The sequence below is a fragment of the Varanus komodoensis genome, unplaced genomic scaffold (assembly GCF_004798865.1).
Source record: "Varanus komodoensis strain SLA01 unplaced genomic scaffold, ASM479886v1 scaffold122, whole genome shotgun sequence".
NCBI lineage: Eukaryota > Metazoa > Chordata > Lepidosauria > Squamata > Varanidae > Varanus > Varanus komodoensis.
In genome coordinates this window covers 186886-201820 of record NW_025335356.1, presented here as the reverse complement: position 1 = coordinate 201820, position 14935 = coordinate 186886, and the positions used below count along the sequence as shown (strand labels likewise).

The window sequence follows — 14935 nt, the reverse complement described above, 5'->3', positions numbered from 1 at the left end:
CAGGCCCCATCTTTTTATTCTAATCCAAATAGAAGCAACTATTCGGATCTTTTGGGATAACTGGAAAATACTGCCTGCTTAAGTTCTGTTTGTCATTCAGCTGTTAATGTTACAGGAGCCCTCTAAGATGGCCTAGCTATCCCCCGGCAGCATAAGTGGCTCTTCCCAGAAGTGATTCACCTCCATCCATAGAGAGGGAGGGAGAAGCCCCACCGAGATAGCACTGGTTTACTCCCAGGTAGCCACAACACATGTGGACAGGGCCATGGGATGTGTGTGCGGTGGGAGAAGATTGATGATCCTTACAGTGACAGGTAACTGATGAAGAGCGATACTTACCGTGACCGTTGCCAGAAGGCCCTCAGGGACATAGGCCACCACGATGGCCATGAAGAAGACCATAGCCCTGAGGAAAGGGTAGCCAATCACCATTGCAACCACAAAGAAGGTGGCACCAAAGAAGATGGCCAGGCCAGCGATGATGTCGACAAAGTGCTCTATCTCAATGGCGATGGGCGTTTTCTCATTCTCCACACCCGAGGCCAAGCTGGCGATGCGGCCAATGATGGTGCGGTCCCCAGTGTTGATGATGATGCCGGTGGCAGTGCCTGAGGGTCATGAGAAGATGCAGAGCTCAACGGGATCCATCACCATCCTGCCCCATGGGCATGTCCACCACGGTGCATTTGCCAGGAACACCACCATCATGGCAGGCTGGGCAGACAGTGGATGCCCCTTGTATGGACCCTTGTATGTGCCAAAGGACAACGTTCTCCATTGCAGAGAAACAGGCAGGGCACATGACTCCTGCTATATCAGGACAAGGCTTATGGTGCTATTTGGGCCTATTGGTGACAGAAAGAAAGTCTCAGGCTAAGTTTGGCTGGCTACTCAGGAAGCATCAGGAAAGAAAATGCATCAGCATAAAATGTGCATATATATACAGAGATGCAGTTTTATATCAAGTTAATATAATTTAGATAGAAATACAATACATCCCATAATAGCGTGGAAGACAATGACAGGGTCTCCTGCATGTGTTGACTCTGCTCTCTGGGTGCTAACTGGTGATGGCTCCAGTTAGCACCCAGATAAATAAATCAGATAAATAAAGATAAATCAGATATAAACAGATTTGGACAGCTGTTCAAATGGAGGACACCTTCAAATAGCAGGTGGACCTCTGGCAGCCCTTCGAGCAGAGAAATGTCCCATGCAAAAGAGGACATCCCTGTGTCAGCTCCAACTTGTCTTCCTACGAAGTTGCCGCAATCAGCATCTTTCTCCGGGGGTGTTCCTGACAATGCGATTCTACGCGTAGCAACAAATATTCTCCCACCTACTGATTAGAGGGATTTCCCCTGTCTGTCCATCAATAACTCCCTAACTACACAGAATAAGATTGGGAAAATTTTATCTTGTTTTGTCCACAGCTACGAGGAGCTAAAACAACATCTTCTTTTTTGTTTTAACTTAGAGAAAAGGCAAGTAAGGGATGGGGGACCTGATAGGGGTGCACAAATTTATACATGGGGAGGAGACACTGGATCTTTACTTGCACCCCCATAACACTAAATCTCTGGGTGATCCAGTGGAGCTGAATGGTGGGAGAAGCAGGGCTTCGGCCAGAGCATTGTCTAGTTTTTTGTATTTTTGTATTTAATGGTAATTTATTATGTTCTATTGTATTTCAATGTATTTTATTGTGTTGTAAGCCACCCCGAGGCTTCGGCAAGGAGCGGCATAGAAATGTTATATTAATAATAATAACAATAATAACAGTAATAATAATAATAATGGAATTTGCTGGTACAAGATGTGACAATGTACACCACCAGCTTGGATGGCTTTGGAAGGACACTGGAAAAATTCATGGAGAAGGCTATCAGTGGCTGCTGGTCATAATGGCTATAAATTACTTCCAGTATTGGAAGCAGTGGGCATATTTAAAAAGTTTGCCGGAGAACACAAGCTAATGTATTCACGTTCCCTTTGTGGGTTTCCCAAAAGTATCTGGTTGGCCACTGGGGACTAGATCGCCGCTGGTCTGATCCAGCAGAACTTGTAGCGTGTTCTTAGGTTCTTAATTTGACCCCTGCTTTCCACATGTACATTCTGAGACTTAGCTACATAATGGTTCAAAGTCAGCTACATAAAAGCTTTTTTATTTGATTTTCTGCTGTACACCATTCATTTATGCTTGATTAAATCTAACTTCAGTTGGACTCTGAGGTTTGTCTGCACAGCGTAAGCAAGCAGACATTTATCTCCTGTTGGCCAGATCTCTTGATGCTCATCCCATACACTGACCCAAGGGGGAGAACAAGTGGGCTGAACACTTTCTCAGTGGTGCCTGGGAACTTCATCTTGCAGTGCTCTTGCCTTCACAAATAGCCCATGTAATTCTGAGGACGCCTCCATCTTGTTCATGGTGCCCTCTATAGTGGGAAACCTGCTTCAGAAACGGATTTCAGCACCATGGACAGCTCTTCCGGAGCACAAAATGAAAACCAGTGTTAGATGACCAGCCCTATGGACAGCATCGAAGGCTCCCATGGCAGAATGTTTTTTAAAGGCAATGGCAGATCTGAAGGAAAGACTGGCAGAAGTCCTTCTTCACAGCCAACCTGTTCCCTGCAGAAACCAGTGATGAGGACGGCATGTGGTCCCATGCATGACCTTTTCAGCTACATGTATCTTCAGGGATGGTAAAGCACCTTGCCACTGGCAGAGCACAGGCCTATGCAGAAACCCCATCCTCCTACCTTCTAAGCACATGGTGGAGAAGAAGGCAATGTTCCTCGTTTCCAGGGGACTCTCATGAGTATACTCTGGGGTTCTTGCTTGGGGCTCTGATTCTCCTGTCAAAGAGGAGTTATCCACCTGAAAAGGGGGTGGGGGGGGAGAGAGAGAGAGAGAGAGGACTTGTCTTACTCATGGGGCTAACATGGACTCACATGGATCCACACATCCATTCCTTTGTGTGGATCAGCTCCCCCAGGTGGCTTGGCAGATTTAATTTTGAGTCTTGCAGCCCCATTACAATATGCAATTCCTTTCCCCATTAAAAAATCTCAAAATGGGTGGGAAGGACATACTCTTCTCCCTATAGTTTCTTAGTAGGAAATGTCTCTGGATTAGCATCATGTTCGTATTTCTGAGCCCAGGGTGTGTCTGAATGATTAAGTATTGATCTAAAAATGTGGGGGTGGATCCTGGACCTGCCTTCTGCAACAGCAAGATTTCCTTTCATGGAGGTCCCAGTTACTACCCTGGGAAACAGGGAGTGGGAAACATTGAACCCTTGAATTTTAGATATGTTTAAATAAATGGTTACATTTTTATCCCGCCTTGCTTCTGTAGAGTTCCAAGGCAGCCTACATGATCCTCTTGCTCTTGTTTTAAACCCTGCAAGGTAGGCTAGGCTGAAAGTCAGAGTTTGGCCCAAAGTCACCCCACAGGCTCCATGGGCAGGGTCAGGATTGGGATCCAGGTCTCCTGAGGCCCAGTTCAGCATTCAAACCACTACACCACACCAGTTCTCCCACTATTTATTACAGAACCATATATAATCATATATCAAATATCAACGTGTGTGTCTGAAACTAACAAACACTCAAAAGCAAAACTACTTGATATGTAGCCAAACAAAACCAAACCAACCAACCCACTAGCTGTGAAAGCAATAGCCATGTCTGTTCTTTTGCAACAGGGCTTGGAGAAAAGGTTTCTTGTGAAGAAGAAAGAATGAGCAGAGGAGGGGTTGCTTAACCCTTCCTCGGCTCATCATTTTCACTCTGAGTTATCCCCCACTGCAGTGGGATGCTGGAACCATTTCTAGCAGAAAGTCCACTGCGTGTGGACAGTAGCTGATGTAGGGAGAATTTCCACAGGTACATGAAGTGATGATGGGGAAAGGGTGAAGCTCCCACTTGCCCAGCTCTGCTTCGTGGCTGCAATGGCAAAGAAGCAATGGTTGCCAGGATTCCCACACAAAAGTGGCCATATGACATTCTCATTGCTTTCATAATGAATCCTTCTCTCCTCTAAACAAACCATCTAGTTCACAGCTTCCCCCAACATGCATTCTCAAGCTGCAAGAAGGGGAGGTCGGTTAGGACTGGGCTTCGTTTCCCACCCAGGCTGGTCGTACCTTGCACCCTTGCCCACTGATGATCCTGATATCCGCTGGGACTCGGTCTCCCCCTTTGATCTCCACCAGGTCACCCACCACCAGCTGATTGGCATTGATCTGGAACTTGTCCCCGTCTCGAATTACCGTGGCTTGCTGTGGTCAGGAGAAGCAAGAATCAGGCATAAGAACTCTAAACTTACTAACTTTGTTTATTTTCTATCCCCCACTTAGCCATGGCCATCTGAGTCTGGAATGAAAGGAGCTGCTTCAGGGCAGACTGTTGGTCTCGACTGCCTAGGACTGGACGTCTTTCCAGGTAGTGGGACCTGATTGTTTTTACTAGAGGCAAAAGAGGTCACATCTTTTGTATGCTCTGCCCCAAAGTCAAACTCTTTCCCCATGAGAGTAAGGTGCAAGTAAAGGAAAGGAAACCCATCTATTTTTTAAAATTGTTGGTCTAATCTATGACCATCTCCAGCCACATTTGCATCTGTGGGGACCGAGGCCCTTCTACTTACCTGTGGCACTAGATTCTTGAAGCTTGCAATGATGTTGGTGCTTTTGAATTCCTGATAGTAGCCGAAGCAGCCGGTTACAACCACCACTGCAATGAGGGCAATGGCCAAGTAAAGCTACATGGGTTGGGGGGGAGGCAGAGGAAAGCCAAAGGTTATTGCCCATCTGGGCCTACAGGAAGGGCAGGCATGCTTGGACACCCGCACCCCATCTGGCACGGGCCCTCTGGAGTGGCCCTCTGTTTCTCCACTGTAGCTTGGTTGAGCCTGCAACTCTCACTCGGACTCGGAGGCCACGAGGAGGAGGAGCTGCTGGCCTGTCAAGCAGACAAGTGGGCACGAAATTGGTGAGCCATCATGGGGGTGCCAGTGGCCTTGGGAGGTGGACCCATTGATGCAGGGGAGCCCACGGGGGGTGCTGTGCCCCACAGAGGCCCTCCCACTCCTGAAGCTGAACTGGCCCCCAGGATGCCTTGGCCACTCCAGTTCAGCATCTGCTTGTGCTATTTCTTGGCACAGCAAGCATCTTCCATTGCTGGGGAAAACTGGCTCCAGAAATCTGTGCTTCCAGCATCCTGCTGGGTACTTACATTGTCTGCACTGGTCAGATCTCCCTGACCACACTGGATGCCAAAGGCGATGAGGCAGATGGCAGCCGCCACCCACATGAGACACTGCAGTCCTCCGGCCAGCTGACGGGCGAATTTCACATACTCGGGGGTGCCCTTGGGGGGCTTCAGCTCATTGGGGCCGTCACGAAGAAGGATCTCTCCTGCCACAGTGCTTGTCAGACCCTGCAGGGGGAGCAAAGGGTAGACGGGACAATCAGAGGACCTCTCCTAGCCCAGGGGTTGGGGATGGGAAGAGACAGAGTTACTTAAAGTATCTCTTTGTATCCAAGCTTCTTGGAGCACCTTACATACAAGTGGTAAAATGAGGCAGCCTAAAAGGACCAGGGAAAAGGAATGGAGAGGGAAGGAGAAAGGTTTTATAGCAGTAAAACCTATGGAATGGTGCTACTTCTTAGTACACTGTGTTGGAAAGGCTAGTGCTTTGACACTTCCAATCCCCGGTCTAAATAAGGTACTCTCTGCACCAACACATTTGCATTCTTTTTCTTTTCCACCTGACAACTACAGAGTTCCCCATATTAGAACCAAAAGTAAAAATAGATGGGAGGAAAGTCTCATTAAACTAAAAAAAGCACAATGCAACACAGCACAACACAACACCAGTGTGAGAGCCAGTGTGGTGTAGTGGTGAAGAGCATGGGATTGGGACTGAGAGGATCCGGGTTCGAGTCCCCGCTCGGCCATGGAGCCAACTGGGTGACTTTGGGCCAGTCACAGACTCTCAGCCCAACCTACCTCACAGGGTTGCTGTTGTGGGGATAAGATGGAGGAGGAGAGATGATGTAAGCTGCCTTGAGCCCTTTGTAGGAAAAAGGCAGGATATAAATTGCAATATAAATAAATAAATAAATAAACATGAACAGCACTACGGTGATGGGCGTTAGTAATTTAAGCAGAAATCTAGAAAGGGCAAAAACTCCGCTTCTTCATTTTAATGGATGATAGTTAAGCTCTGGCATGGCTGAAGAAGAGATGCTCAAGCAGAAGGGAGCCTTCAGCTATTTCAGGAAACACTCTGTGTTAATGGGTTTCTTGCATTTCTCTAGAGAAGCACATTTTTTTTCAACCAAACCTAATAGTGATGGGGGAGGGCAAAGGCTTTTCACTCATATTTGTTGAATTTATGTGAAGAAGCCGATCTCTGAAAATTCTGGAGAGTAGTTTGAAGCATTTCTCCAGCACTATGGACCATGCCTGCTAAGTCAGATTAGCTTGACACTCACTCTGGTACAAAATCTGGGAAGGCATGGGAGCAGGGAAAATTGCACTTGCGAATGTTCAAAAAATATTCTCATTCAATCCCTCACTGCTCCTTTTTCCCTAAAGAAGGGACTGATCCTGTGCTCCCCACATAGTATGTGGGGACCCCAAAAGAGCTTGAATATCCAGATCTGAGGCTGGAGACTGCTCCATGACCTTGTGGTTGGGAATCTGAACTTTGATTCCTGGTCGGGGAAGAACCAAGGCAGCTGTCTCTCCAAGCAACTCTTCCTGCTCTTCATCTTATCCCCACAACAGCAACCCTGTGAGGTAGGTTGGGCTGAGAGCCTGTGACCGGCCCAAAGTCACCCAGTTGGCTCCATGGCCGAGCGGGGACTAGAACCCAGATAGCCTGAGTCCCAGTCCTGCACTTTCCCCCAATACACCACACTGGCTCTCGTTCCCTCTCCTTCCAAAGCACTCCATCTAGATGGCCAGAATCAGCCATCCAATGGAAATGCCCAGTGGGAGAAGATCACCTCTGCCACATCTTCCACTTTGCACTGGATGATGATCAGCTGCTGAGTTCGGAGTCTGATAATCATACCAGTAGGATTGTACCCTAAGAAAGTTGTTTGCTTTGGGGATTTCATGGGGTATGGAATCCAGCAGTACAATAGTGTGATCTTATAGAAGAATGCATGTAAAGAATACATTTAGTCTGAAGTACCTAATCCGGCCTAATCTTGTAAGCTAAGCAGGGTCAGGTCTGGTTGAAATCTGGAAGGGGGACTTAATGTTGTGAGCTGCCCAGAGAGCTTCGGCTGCAGGTGGTTTAGAAATGTAATTGTTGATGCTGCTGCTGCTGAACTCCACTTTGTTCCATGGGATTTTTTCATGGAACAAAGAGAAAATTCCATGCTATAAGAACGAATCTTAAAAGCATCATCGATAAAATTAATACTATTCCCTTAAAATGTATCATAGCATTGAAAGAAATCTACCAATTTGGGTCTGGAAGGTGGGGGGGGGGTGACATCTGAAAAAAAAATCTACAGTTTCTGAATGCTTTAGGCCACACTCTTATTTAAATGCTATATTATTTCCCAGCTCCAGGTGGCGCTCCTTCTTTCATTTGAGGAAGAAGTCTTCATAACATGCATCACTCGCTCTGCTTGCTTCATTTCTCCTCCTTGAACTGAGGGCATCACCTTGGTGACACTGGTCTGATATTTCAGTTCCAACTCCTCCACAGTCAACCGGTGATCATCCTAAAGGGAGAACAGGTCCAAGGTGAAGAGAAGATGACTTCAGAGAAGAGACAGCCCATCCCGGCGCCCCCCTTTGACTGTGACACAGTGCCCTGGTGTGTATGACACAGGAAAAGAAATGCAGTTTAATGCTCCGATGAGACAGACAGAAGAGCGATTAGCAGTCCTAACCGATGGCCGCTAGACAATGGTGGGATAAGATTTTCCAGAGTCCCAAGTCCAACCTTGGAGTGCTTGCCCTTTGTCCTTGAAGCTTGTGCAGAAAAAATTACCACAGACTGTGGCTCAGGGGTCACCAGAGTGACCTTAGGGACGGGAGTTGGTGGCTGAGAGGAGAAAAGGCGTGCTGTGCCAGTGTATGAGGCACCCTGGTGGCATCTCACGTACCTTCCTGCCTGCTCGGAGGCTGAACACCTGGATGGCTGAAGTTGGCCACCACTCAGCAAACCTGATGGCTTAGCAATGATTCGAGCCTGGATTCCAGCTACCTCCACTTCATATTATTTTTCCAAGAAGCAAAAAGCAACTGTACTGGATGGTTGAATCAAGAGAGCTTTTCTCTCAGTGCCTCTCTGTCTCGACACCACCCACTGCTGGCGGAATGAAACCCCCTTTGGGCCCACTCCATGCAAGAGCTGCTCCTGACTTACCACATCCATCTCTTTCTTCATATTCTCCAGCTTCTCCTTTTTCAAACCTTTTTTCTTTTTCTTCTTGATCTTAACATCCATCTCTCCTCCAGAGTCTTTCCCCATTTCCACTGAGTACATATCATACTTCTCCTGAAGGGAAACAAGAGAGCCAAAGAGAGAAGCAGAGAGACGGACCATGAATTCAAATTGAATCACCACTGCAATTAATCTCTGAATGCTTTATGACAAGGGACAGGCACTCTGTACATGCTCAAAGGCATTTTTTTAACCCTTCCACGCATTTCAAGGCTCAACTCTGGCAAGCAAAACAGAGTCCACAATCCTCAGCTGAAACCTGGCCTTATGACCTGTACAGAGTGACTACCCAAAAGTTCAAAAGCCATTGAAAATTGGCGTTTGGTTTTTTATGAGCAGTAAGGATTTTCTTAGAGTAAAAATTCCATCCTTTGGAGGTGGGGAGGGCTGTGGAACAGAAGCTAAGCAGGATGATTGCTTTCCATCCCAAATTTCCAAGCAGCATTTAACCAAAAATCTGACGTTCCATTTTGATATAAATCTGGCACTTGTTGCATTCCCTCGGCATGAGAAAACCAAGGGAACATTAGAGAGAACTGGAGCTATTAAGGAAATGTGAGTTGATTAACTGTACATGTTCTGGTTGATTACTCTGCATACATTTCTGCATGAGAACAAATCCAATGCTTTTGAAGACATGCTTCCTCTGGGTTAGATATTGACTGCTACCTTAGGAATGTCTACTTGGTAGTAAACCTCATTGAACAGTCAGTCTTACTTGGGCTATCATGAGGGTGAAGTTGGAGATAACTTCATTTGCGCCATTGATATCAATGGGAATGCAATTCAACTAGCTAACTGCACATATTCTGCATGTTTTCAGTGACACAAACCCCATGCATGTCTTCAGTGACACAAACCCCGTGCAGTTAAAAGAGTCTCACTCCCAGGTAATTGCATAGAACGTTCCTGGGGACACTTTCTCCAGTTAAGATCTGCCAGGGCCCTGTTGAAATGTATTGGTGTACAGATTTCAGGAGAGGACACAACTGGAGCAGAAAATGGGCAGGGCCAGAATAAAATGTGGGAGGAGCTATGCAAGCAACACTTTTTCAGTGTGCAATAGAGGAAAATGTTCCCCATCTGTGGAAGATTCTGTCCATTGGCTTTGTAGTTGGAGTGACAGAGCAAGACAGAAGAAACCACATCAAAATCTGGGTGTGGGGTGGGGGTGGCTTGGGGACAGTCAGGAGACTCGGGTTGAGAAGCTGGAAGTCCACATTCTTCTGAGATGCTGGAAGTTCCTGAACCCTTGAATACAGGACTGCCGCCTCCATCCAGATCTAACCATTTGTTCTGAAACAACGCGTCCATGTGCCACAGCAGGTAATCAGCTGTGTGGTGGCCTTTGTTCTCTTTCCAACAGAATGCTTCTTTTTAAATGGATGCTTGCCACTTACAGATTTCTTTTAAAATAAGCACTTGTAGTAAAAATGGCAAAAGTGAAGCCTCTCTCTGATCAATTTCATCCACACTTTGAGTTGCACAAAATGTTTTTAAGCAATTAATCTCTCCAGTGAAGTGCCTCCCATATTGCAGCCTTGGTAAAGAGGTTTTGCTTTTTAAAAGAACAATGTGGCTTCGCACACCCTCATTTCTCTGATGGGTGGACGTTCAGCGGTTCCTGCACTTATTGGATGGCTTTGATTCCCTTTGAATGAGGGCACTGGTTTATTGAGCCTTCTGTATGGTTTAGGCATAAGTGGGGGCTTCCCACATAATCAACCCAACAGGTATCTCAGAATTCACTTTTCCAGATCACATTTCTAGGGAGACAAGCCAGCAGCCCCAAATGCCATTACAGTGCACACCCACAGCCTTCTGAATCTACTCGGGTCTCTTCTGTCCATTCACTTGTTCCTTTATCGCATTTCTATACTACCCAATAGCCACGGTCCTCTAGGTAGCTAACAAAGGTTAAAACTATAAAAAACTGACCTACGACAATATATTGATGTTAAAAGAATCAACCGTAAATCCAGGACCCAGTACAAATATCAAATATTGCCAAATGCCCGGGAGTAGAGGAAAGCCTTGACTTGGTGCCAAGAAGAGGATAGTTGGTACCAGGTGGGCCTCACTGGGAGGAATGTTCCATGACCAGGTGGCCGCTATCAGGAAGGCCCTGTTGCTCTTCGCAAGAGCTGCCATCTCCTTTGCAGACTCAAAGCTTGCTGACCTCCTCCCAGCAGAAGCGAAGGGGAGAAGGTGGAGGAGGAAAGGTCTACTCCCAGCTAGCGGGAGTTTTTAGTCCAGCCTTCCCCAACCAGGTATGCTCCAGATGCGTTGGTTTAAAACAACCCTATCATGTCACTGCTCGGGAATTCAGGGAGCAGTAGTCTAAACACATCTGGATTTCACCAGATTGGGGAAGGCTGTTCTGCCCTTAGTCCTTAGCCTTTCTTCAGGCCAATCCTTAAAAAAATATTTGCAACATGATAGCAGTAAGAAGAATGAAAACATGCAAGCTATGCACGCATTATGTCTCAAGATTTACATCACGACCTTTGATCAAAGGAGCGAGATAACTTAGAATAGGTGGTAACAGGAGCCAATAAACTCTCTCCTCCCATCTGCACGTATGCTTGAACTGCCATCTAGTCCGACCCCCGGCTCCAGCCGGCTCCTCTCACAACATGCCTCCCATGTGCTTGTCCAGCCTATCCTTGCACACCCGCACCGATGGGGCCTCCACCACCTCCCGTGGGAACCTCTTGGGGCCCTAACAGTCAGGAAGCACTTCCTGGCATCCAAACTGAACCTTGGTTCCTTGAGCTTGGCTCCGCTGGAGCGCACCCTGCCTTCCTCTGCATCAAATAAGCAACAATTTCCTGTCCTTTCAGGACACCCCAATGTGCTCTGCGCGGTGGCTCTCCCTCTCTGCCTAATGGCTGGGTTGGCTCTGCGCCACAATGCTCTTTCCTTCAGTTCTGCAGTCTGGTGGTTCCATTCTTCCATTCCTGCACCCTCTGCAAGGGGGGCTTCTGAGCCTGCTTAGCTGATGCACATGGGGAGGACTGGAGATGTGCGGCTTGTGGATCTGCTCCCTGGCCAAGCCCACCCCAGGAAGTCCCTTTCTGCCCCTCGCAAGCTTACATGGGGGTGGGGGGAGCTGTGGCTGGAGGGCTGAATGAGTGCTTGTCCCTGTTCAGCTTTGGCTCTAGGTTTGTAGCTTTGTCAACAGCCTCAGGATGTGAGTGTTTTGTGAATCCCCAGTATCCCATGACTCCCCCCTCCCCACACACACACACTCCGTCCTGGATACTTGGAGGGGACCTGTTAACCAAGCTCTTTCTAGTCCCGTGGCTTAGATGGTCCAGCAGGGAGACTTGACCATCACAGTTGACCATCACACTTCATTTTAGTTCATGGGCAATTGTGGATCTTGTTTTTAGCAAAAGCTGACTATATTCCTCTTGGTCCTCATGAGGTTTTTTTTTAAACTTTCGAGCATGTGTTTGCTACGTTCTGCTCAGCTGGTTGGGTCCCTCCTGGTTCTGCTCTGTTCAGTGCACAGAATTTTGGCATAGAACCTGGATATGTGAAATCATTGGTTCTTTTGCTAAGCAAGCCCAAAATGGAATTTTATTTCTGTGCAAGTCCCAGCAGCTGCTTTAATTCTCTCTCCTGGAACTAGTGAAACCTTGCCGTGGAGCACTGTTATCAGCATCTGTTGCTCTCAACCTTGCTATCCTTTCCCTCCTAATTTCTCTAGGCTGACTAATACACTGCAGCAAAAGACACATGCCAATCATATGGGTTGCAATACCCATGTAAAAGTACACATTGAAAGGAAGAAAACGAAGTACCCTGTTTGCTCTTTCTAGCTGGCCAAATTGTGATCTTACAGGGAGTGTCATTGCCCTGCTTTAAACACAGAATTTTATGGGAGTCTAGCAGCTGCCATCTTCCATTTGCAGTCTTCCTGTCTTTCCCCAAAACTTCTGAACTTTTTTCTTATCAGGATAAATCCATTACAGAGGGAAAACAAAACAAAACAAAGTAAAACAAATACGCAGAAGAGCGCCACATGCCTTTTGACCATAGCTAGAAATAGTCCACCTGGAAGTGCCCACAGAGCACAGCCTTCTTTGCGTCCATTCAGTAATAGCATTAAGAAAGTTAATAGCAGTATACAAATAGAGTGAGACTAGAGGAACACAGACAAAGAGAGAAGGCGTTTAGCGGGGTGCTTCTGTATAGCACTGAAATATTTTGTTTTTCCTGCATTCATCTTTATTGGCTGGAATGTACCTTGGATTTAAAAATGGTTTTTTTTCCACTCCAGTTAGCATTCGTCTAAGCATACACATAACACAAAAAAGGCCCAAAACCTTTTCAAGTTTTATGGACAACAATCTTTTCTTTGGCTTTCTAGAATGATCTTTTCATACTTGAGGCACGAGTATTTTTTTTCTTCTTCTTCAAACGCATGTAATATGCAAATACCGAAACCACATTGGCTGGATTAGGAGATCAATTTGTCATTAGGTGCTGTCAAGTCATCTCTGACTTACCGCAACCTGATGAATGAATGCCTTCCAAAATGGATTGCGCACCACACAAATTGTGCAGTTAATGTTCAAATGCACGTATGAGCATCGTGCATGAAAATGATTCAGTGCGGACAGTCTCCCTAGAGAAACTCCCAGGCCTTCTGCATCAATAACAGAAAGAGGAAACCAACAGATTTTCATAGCTGCGGTTCAACATGTTTACTTGCTAGTGTGAGAAAGCAAACCACTCGTTTAAGGGGAAGCTTCAGCTGAAACGGGAAACCCAAAGCCTCCCTTTTCACTGGAGTATCCAGATGAAAACAGAAATGCCCTTACCGCTTTCCCCATCTTGATTCCTTTGGGCCGAGTTCCTTCTGAGATCAACAGGTCAGACCTGGGTAGGTCTTGAGTATTGGAGGCTGCTGCAGATGCTGCAAAGACAGCAGCAAAGCCGGGTAAACGGTGGACCCTCTCTGGCGCCCTCCTTTTATCAGTTCCTGTGGATGCCACCTTGCCCCAGGAGCAAGAGGCGGGCCCCAGTCCCACGCAGAAAGGCCCTCTTGCGTGCTTGAAGTCACACTCCAGGAGGTGACGGACCTGGAGGGGAGAAAACAAACACCCAGCAGAAAACCTCACCTTGGAGTGTCCTTTCCAGGCTATCTGCCTCTGGAGCAAACAGACCCAGCGGCCAAGGCAAAGACCTTGAAGGTCTGGAAGAACGAAGGAGTCCCTAGTAGAAAAGGACATAAATAAGAGGCCTGGGAGCTCTCATAAGGACACACGCATATCATTGTGGGATCAGAGCAAGGGTCTATTGACGCCATCATTCTGCTCCCCATGATGGCTAACCGCTTGCCTCTGGGAAGGTGACAAGATGGGTCTGAAGGCAATCTAGGGAGGGCCACATGTCCTATTTCACACAGGGAGTCTGTACCCCTGGTCCCAGTCTGGTTCCCCCATGATGCTGTCGACTGTAGCTTCCAGCACTTCTGGTCATTGGCCGTGCTGGCTGGAGTTGCTGGGAGCTGATGCCTTTCATAACCTATCAGTGACATGCACAGTTTGGAGGAGGGGTGGGGCACCAGGTGGGGGGGGCACATGCATAGTGTGCTAGAGGCAAGGTAGGGTAAAGCCAAAGGGATTAGGGCAACTCAAAGTGACGAGCCTTCAGGGCCGGCAGGTGTCACCATCTCTAAGGTGTGCCCCCAGAGGCAGACCTTTCAGGGCAGGCACAGGGGCATTTCTAAGGTGTACCTGCATGGAAAGCAAGACGTGCAACATGGATTCCCGATCGGATCAGGAATCCCACCTGAAGCCATTCTTACAGTGTCAGGCTTTTAGCAGCCATGCTATGGCAAAGCTTTTGCTTGTTTAGTCCTGACATGCCCTGACATGAAAGGCTGTTGAGGTGGTATTCTTCTGTTTGAAGGTGTCCTTCAGTTGCAGGGCTCTCTGGCCCAACTCTGGTGTGAACCCTAAGAACAGAGAGCAGGGGCCATGCCTTTGCCAGTCAGCCGTCATCAGCCAGGCATTGGACTGAAAGCCAGGCCAGCCACCTGGAAACTGTCTTAGCTCCCATGCTATGATGCATGTCTGTTTAAATTGCAGTAAATAGTTCAGTTCCAGAGCTAGTCATATTTCAAGTGCATCCATTGAAATGAAGGAGAATTTAGTTATTCCCATTGACATCAATGGGTCTACTTTTCGTTTGTCAATCAGGAGCTAATCTTTTATTTTTAAATTTGCACCTACAGCAACTTGCAACTATTTGCAGATTTTGGTCCTCTTTCTTCCTCTTTCCTTCCCCTTTCCCCTTTCCCCCTTCCTGAACATAAGGAAAGCTATGCGGGATCATACCAAAGGTCCATCTAGTCCAGCACTCGTACACATGGTGGCAAACCACCTGCCCATAGGATTCCTCGCTCAGGATGGGCTTGAGACCCTCTTCTGCCCATCTC

The 14935-nt window shown here is 47.2% G+C and overlaps 1 protein-coding gene across 1 annotated transcript in view; it reads right to left on the bottom strand.

Annotated features, from left to right (window-relative positions):
* ATP4A (ATPase H+/K+ transporting subunit alpha) overlaps positions 1-13325 on the bottom strand; it is a 29006-nt gene extending 15681 nt beyond the window's left edge. Inside the window, exons 1-8 of the mRNA XM_044422225.1 lie at positions 13314-13325; positions 8404-8535; positions 7694-7753; positions 5241-5444; positions 4654-4767; positions 4154-4288; positions 2766-2883; positions 340-608 (exon numbers count right to left, since the gene is read on the bottom strand). Of these exons, the coding sequence (XP_044278160.1) occupies positions 340-608; positions 2766-2883; positions 4154-4288; positions 4654-4767; positions 5241-5444; positions 7694-7753; positions 8404-8535; positions 13314-13325 (1044 nt within the window). The remainder of the gene's footprint in view (positions 1-339; positions 609-2765; positions 2884-4153; positions 4289-4653; positions 4768-5240; positions 5445-7693; positions 7754-8403; positions 8536-13313) is intronic.
* Positions 13326-14935: the final 1610 nt, after the last annotated feature.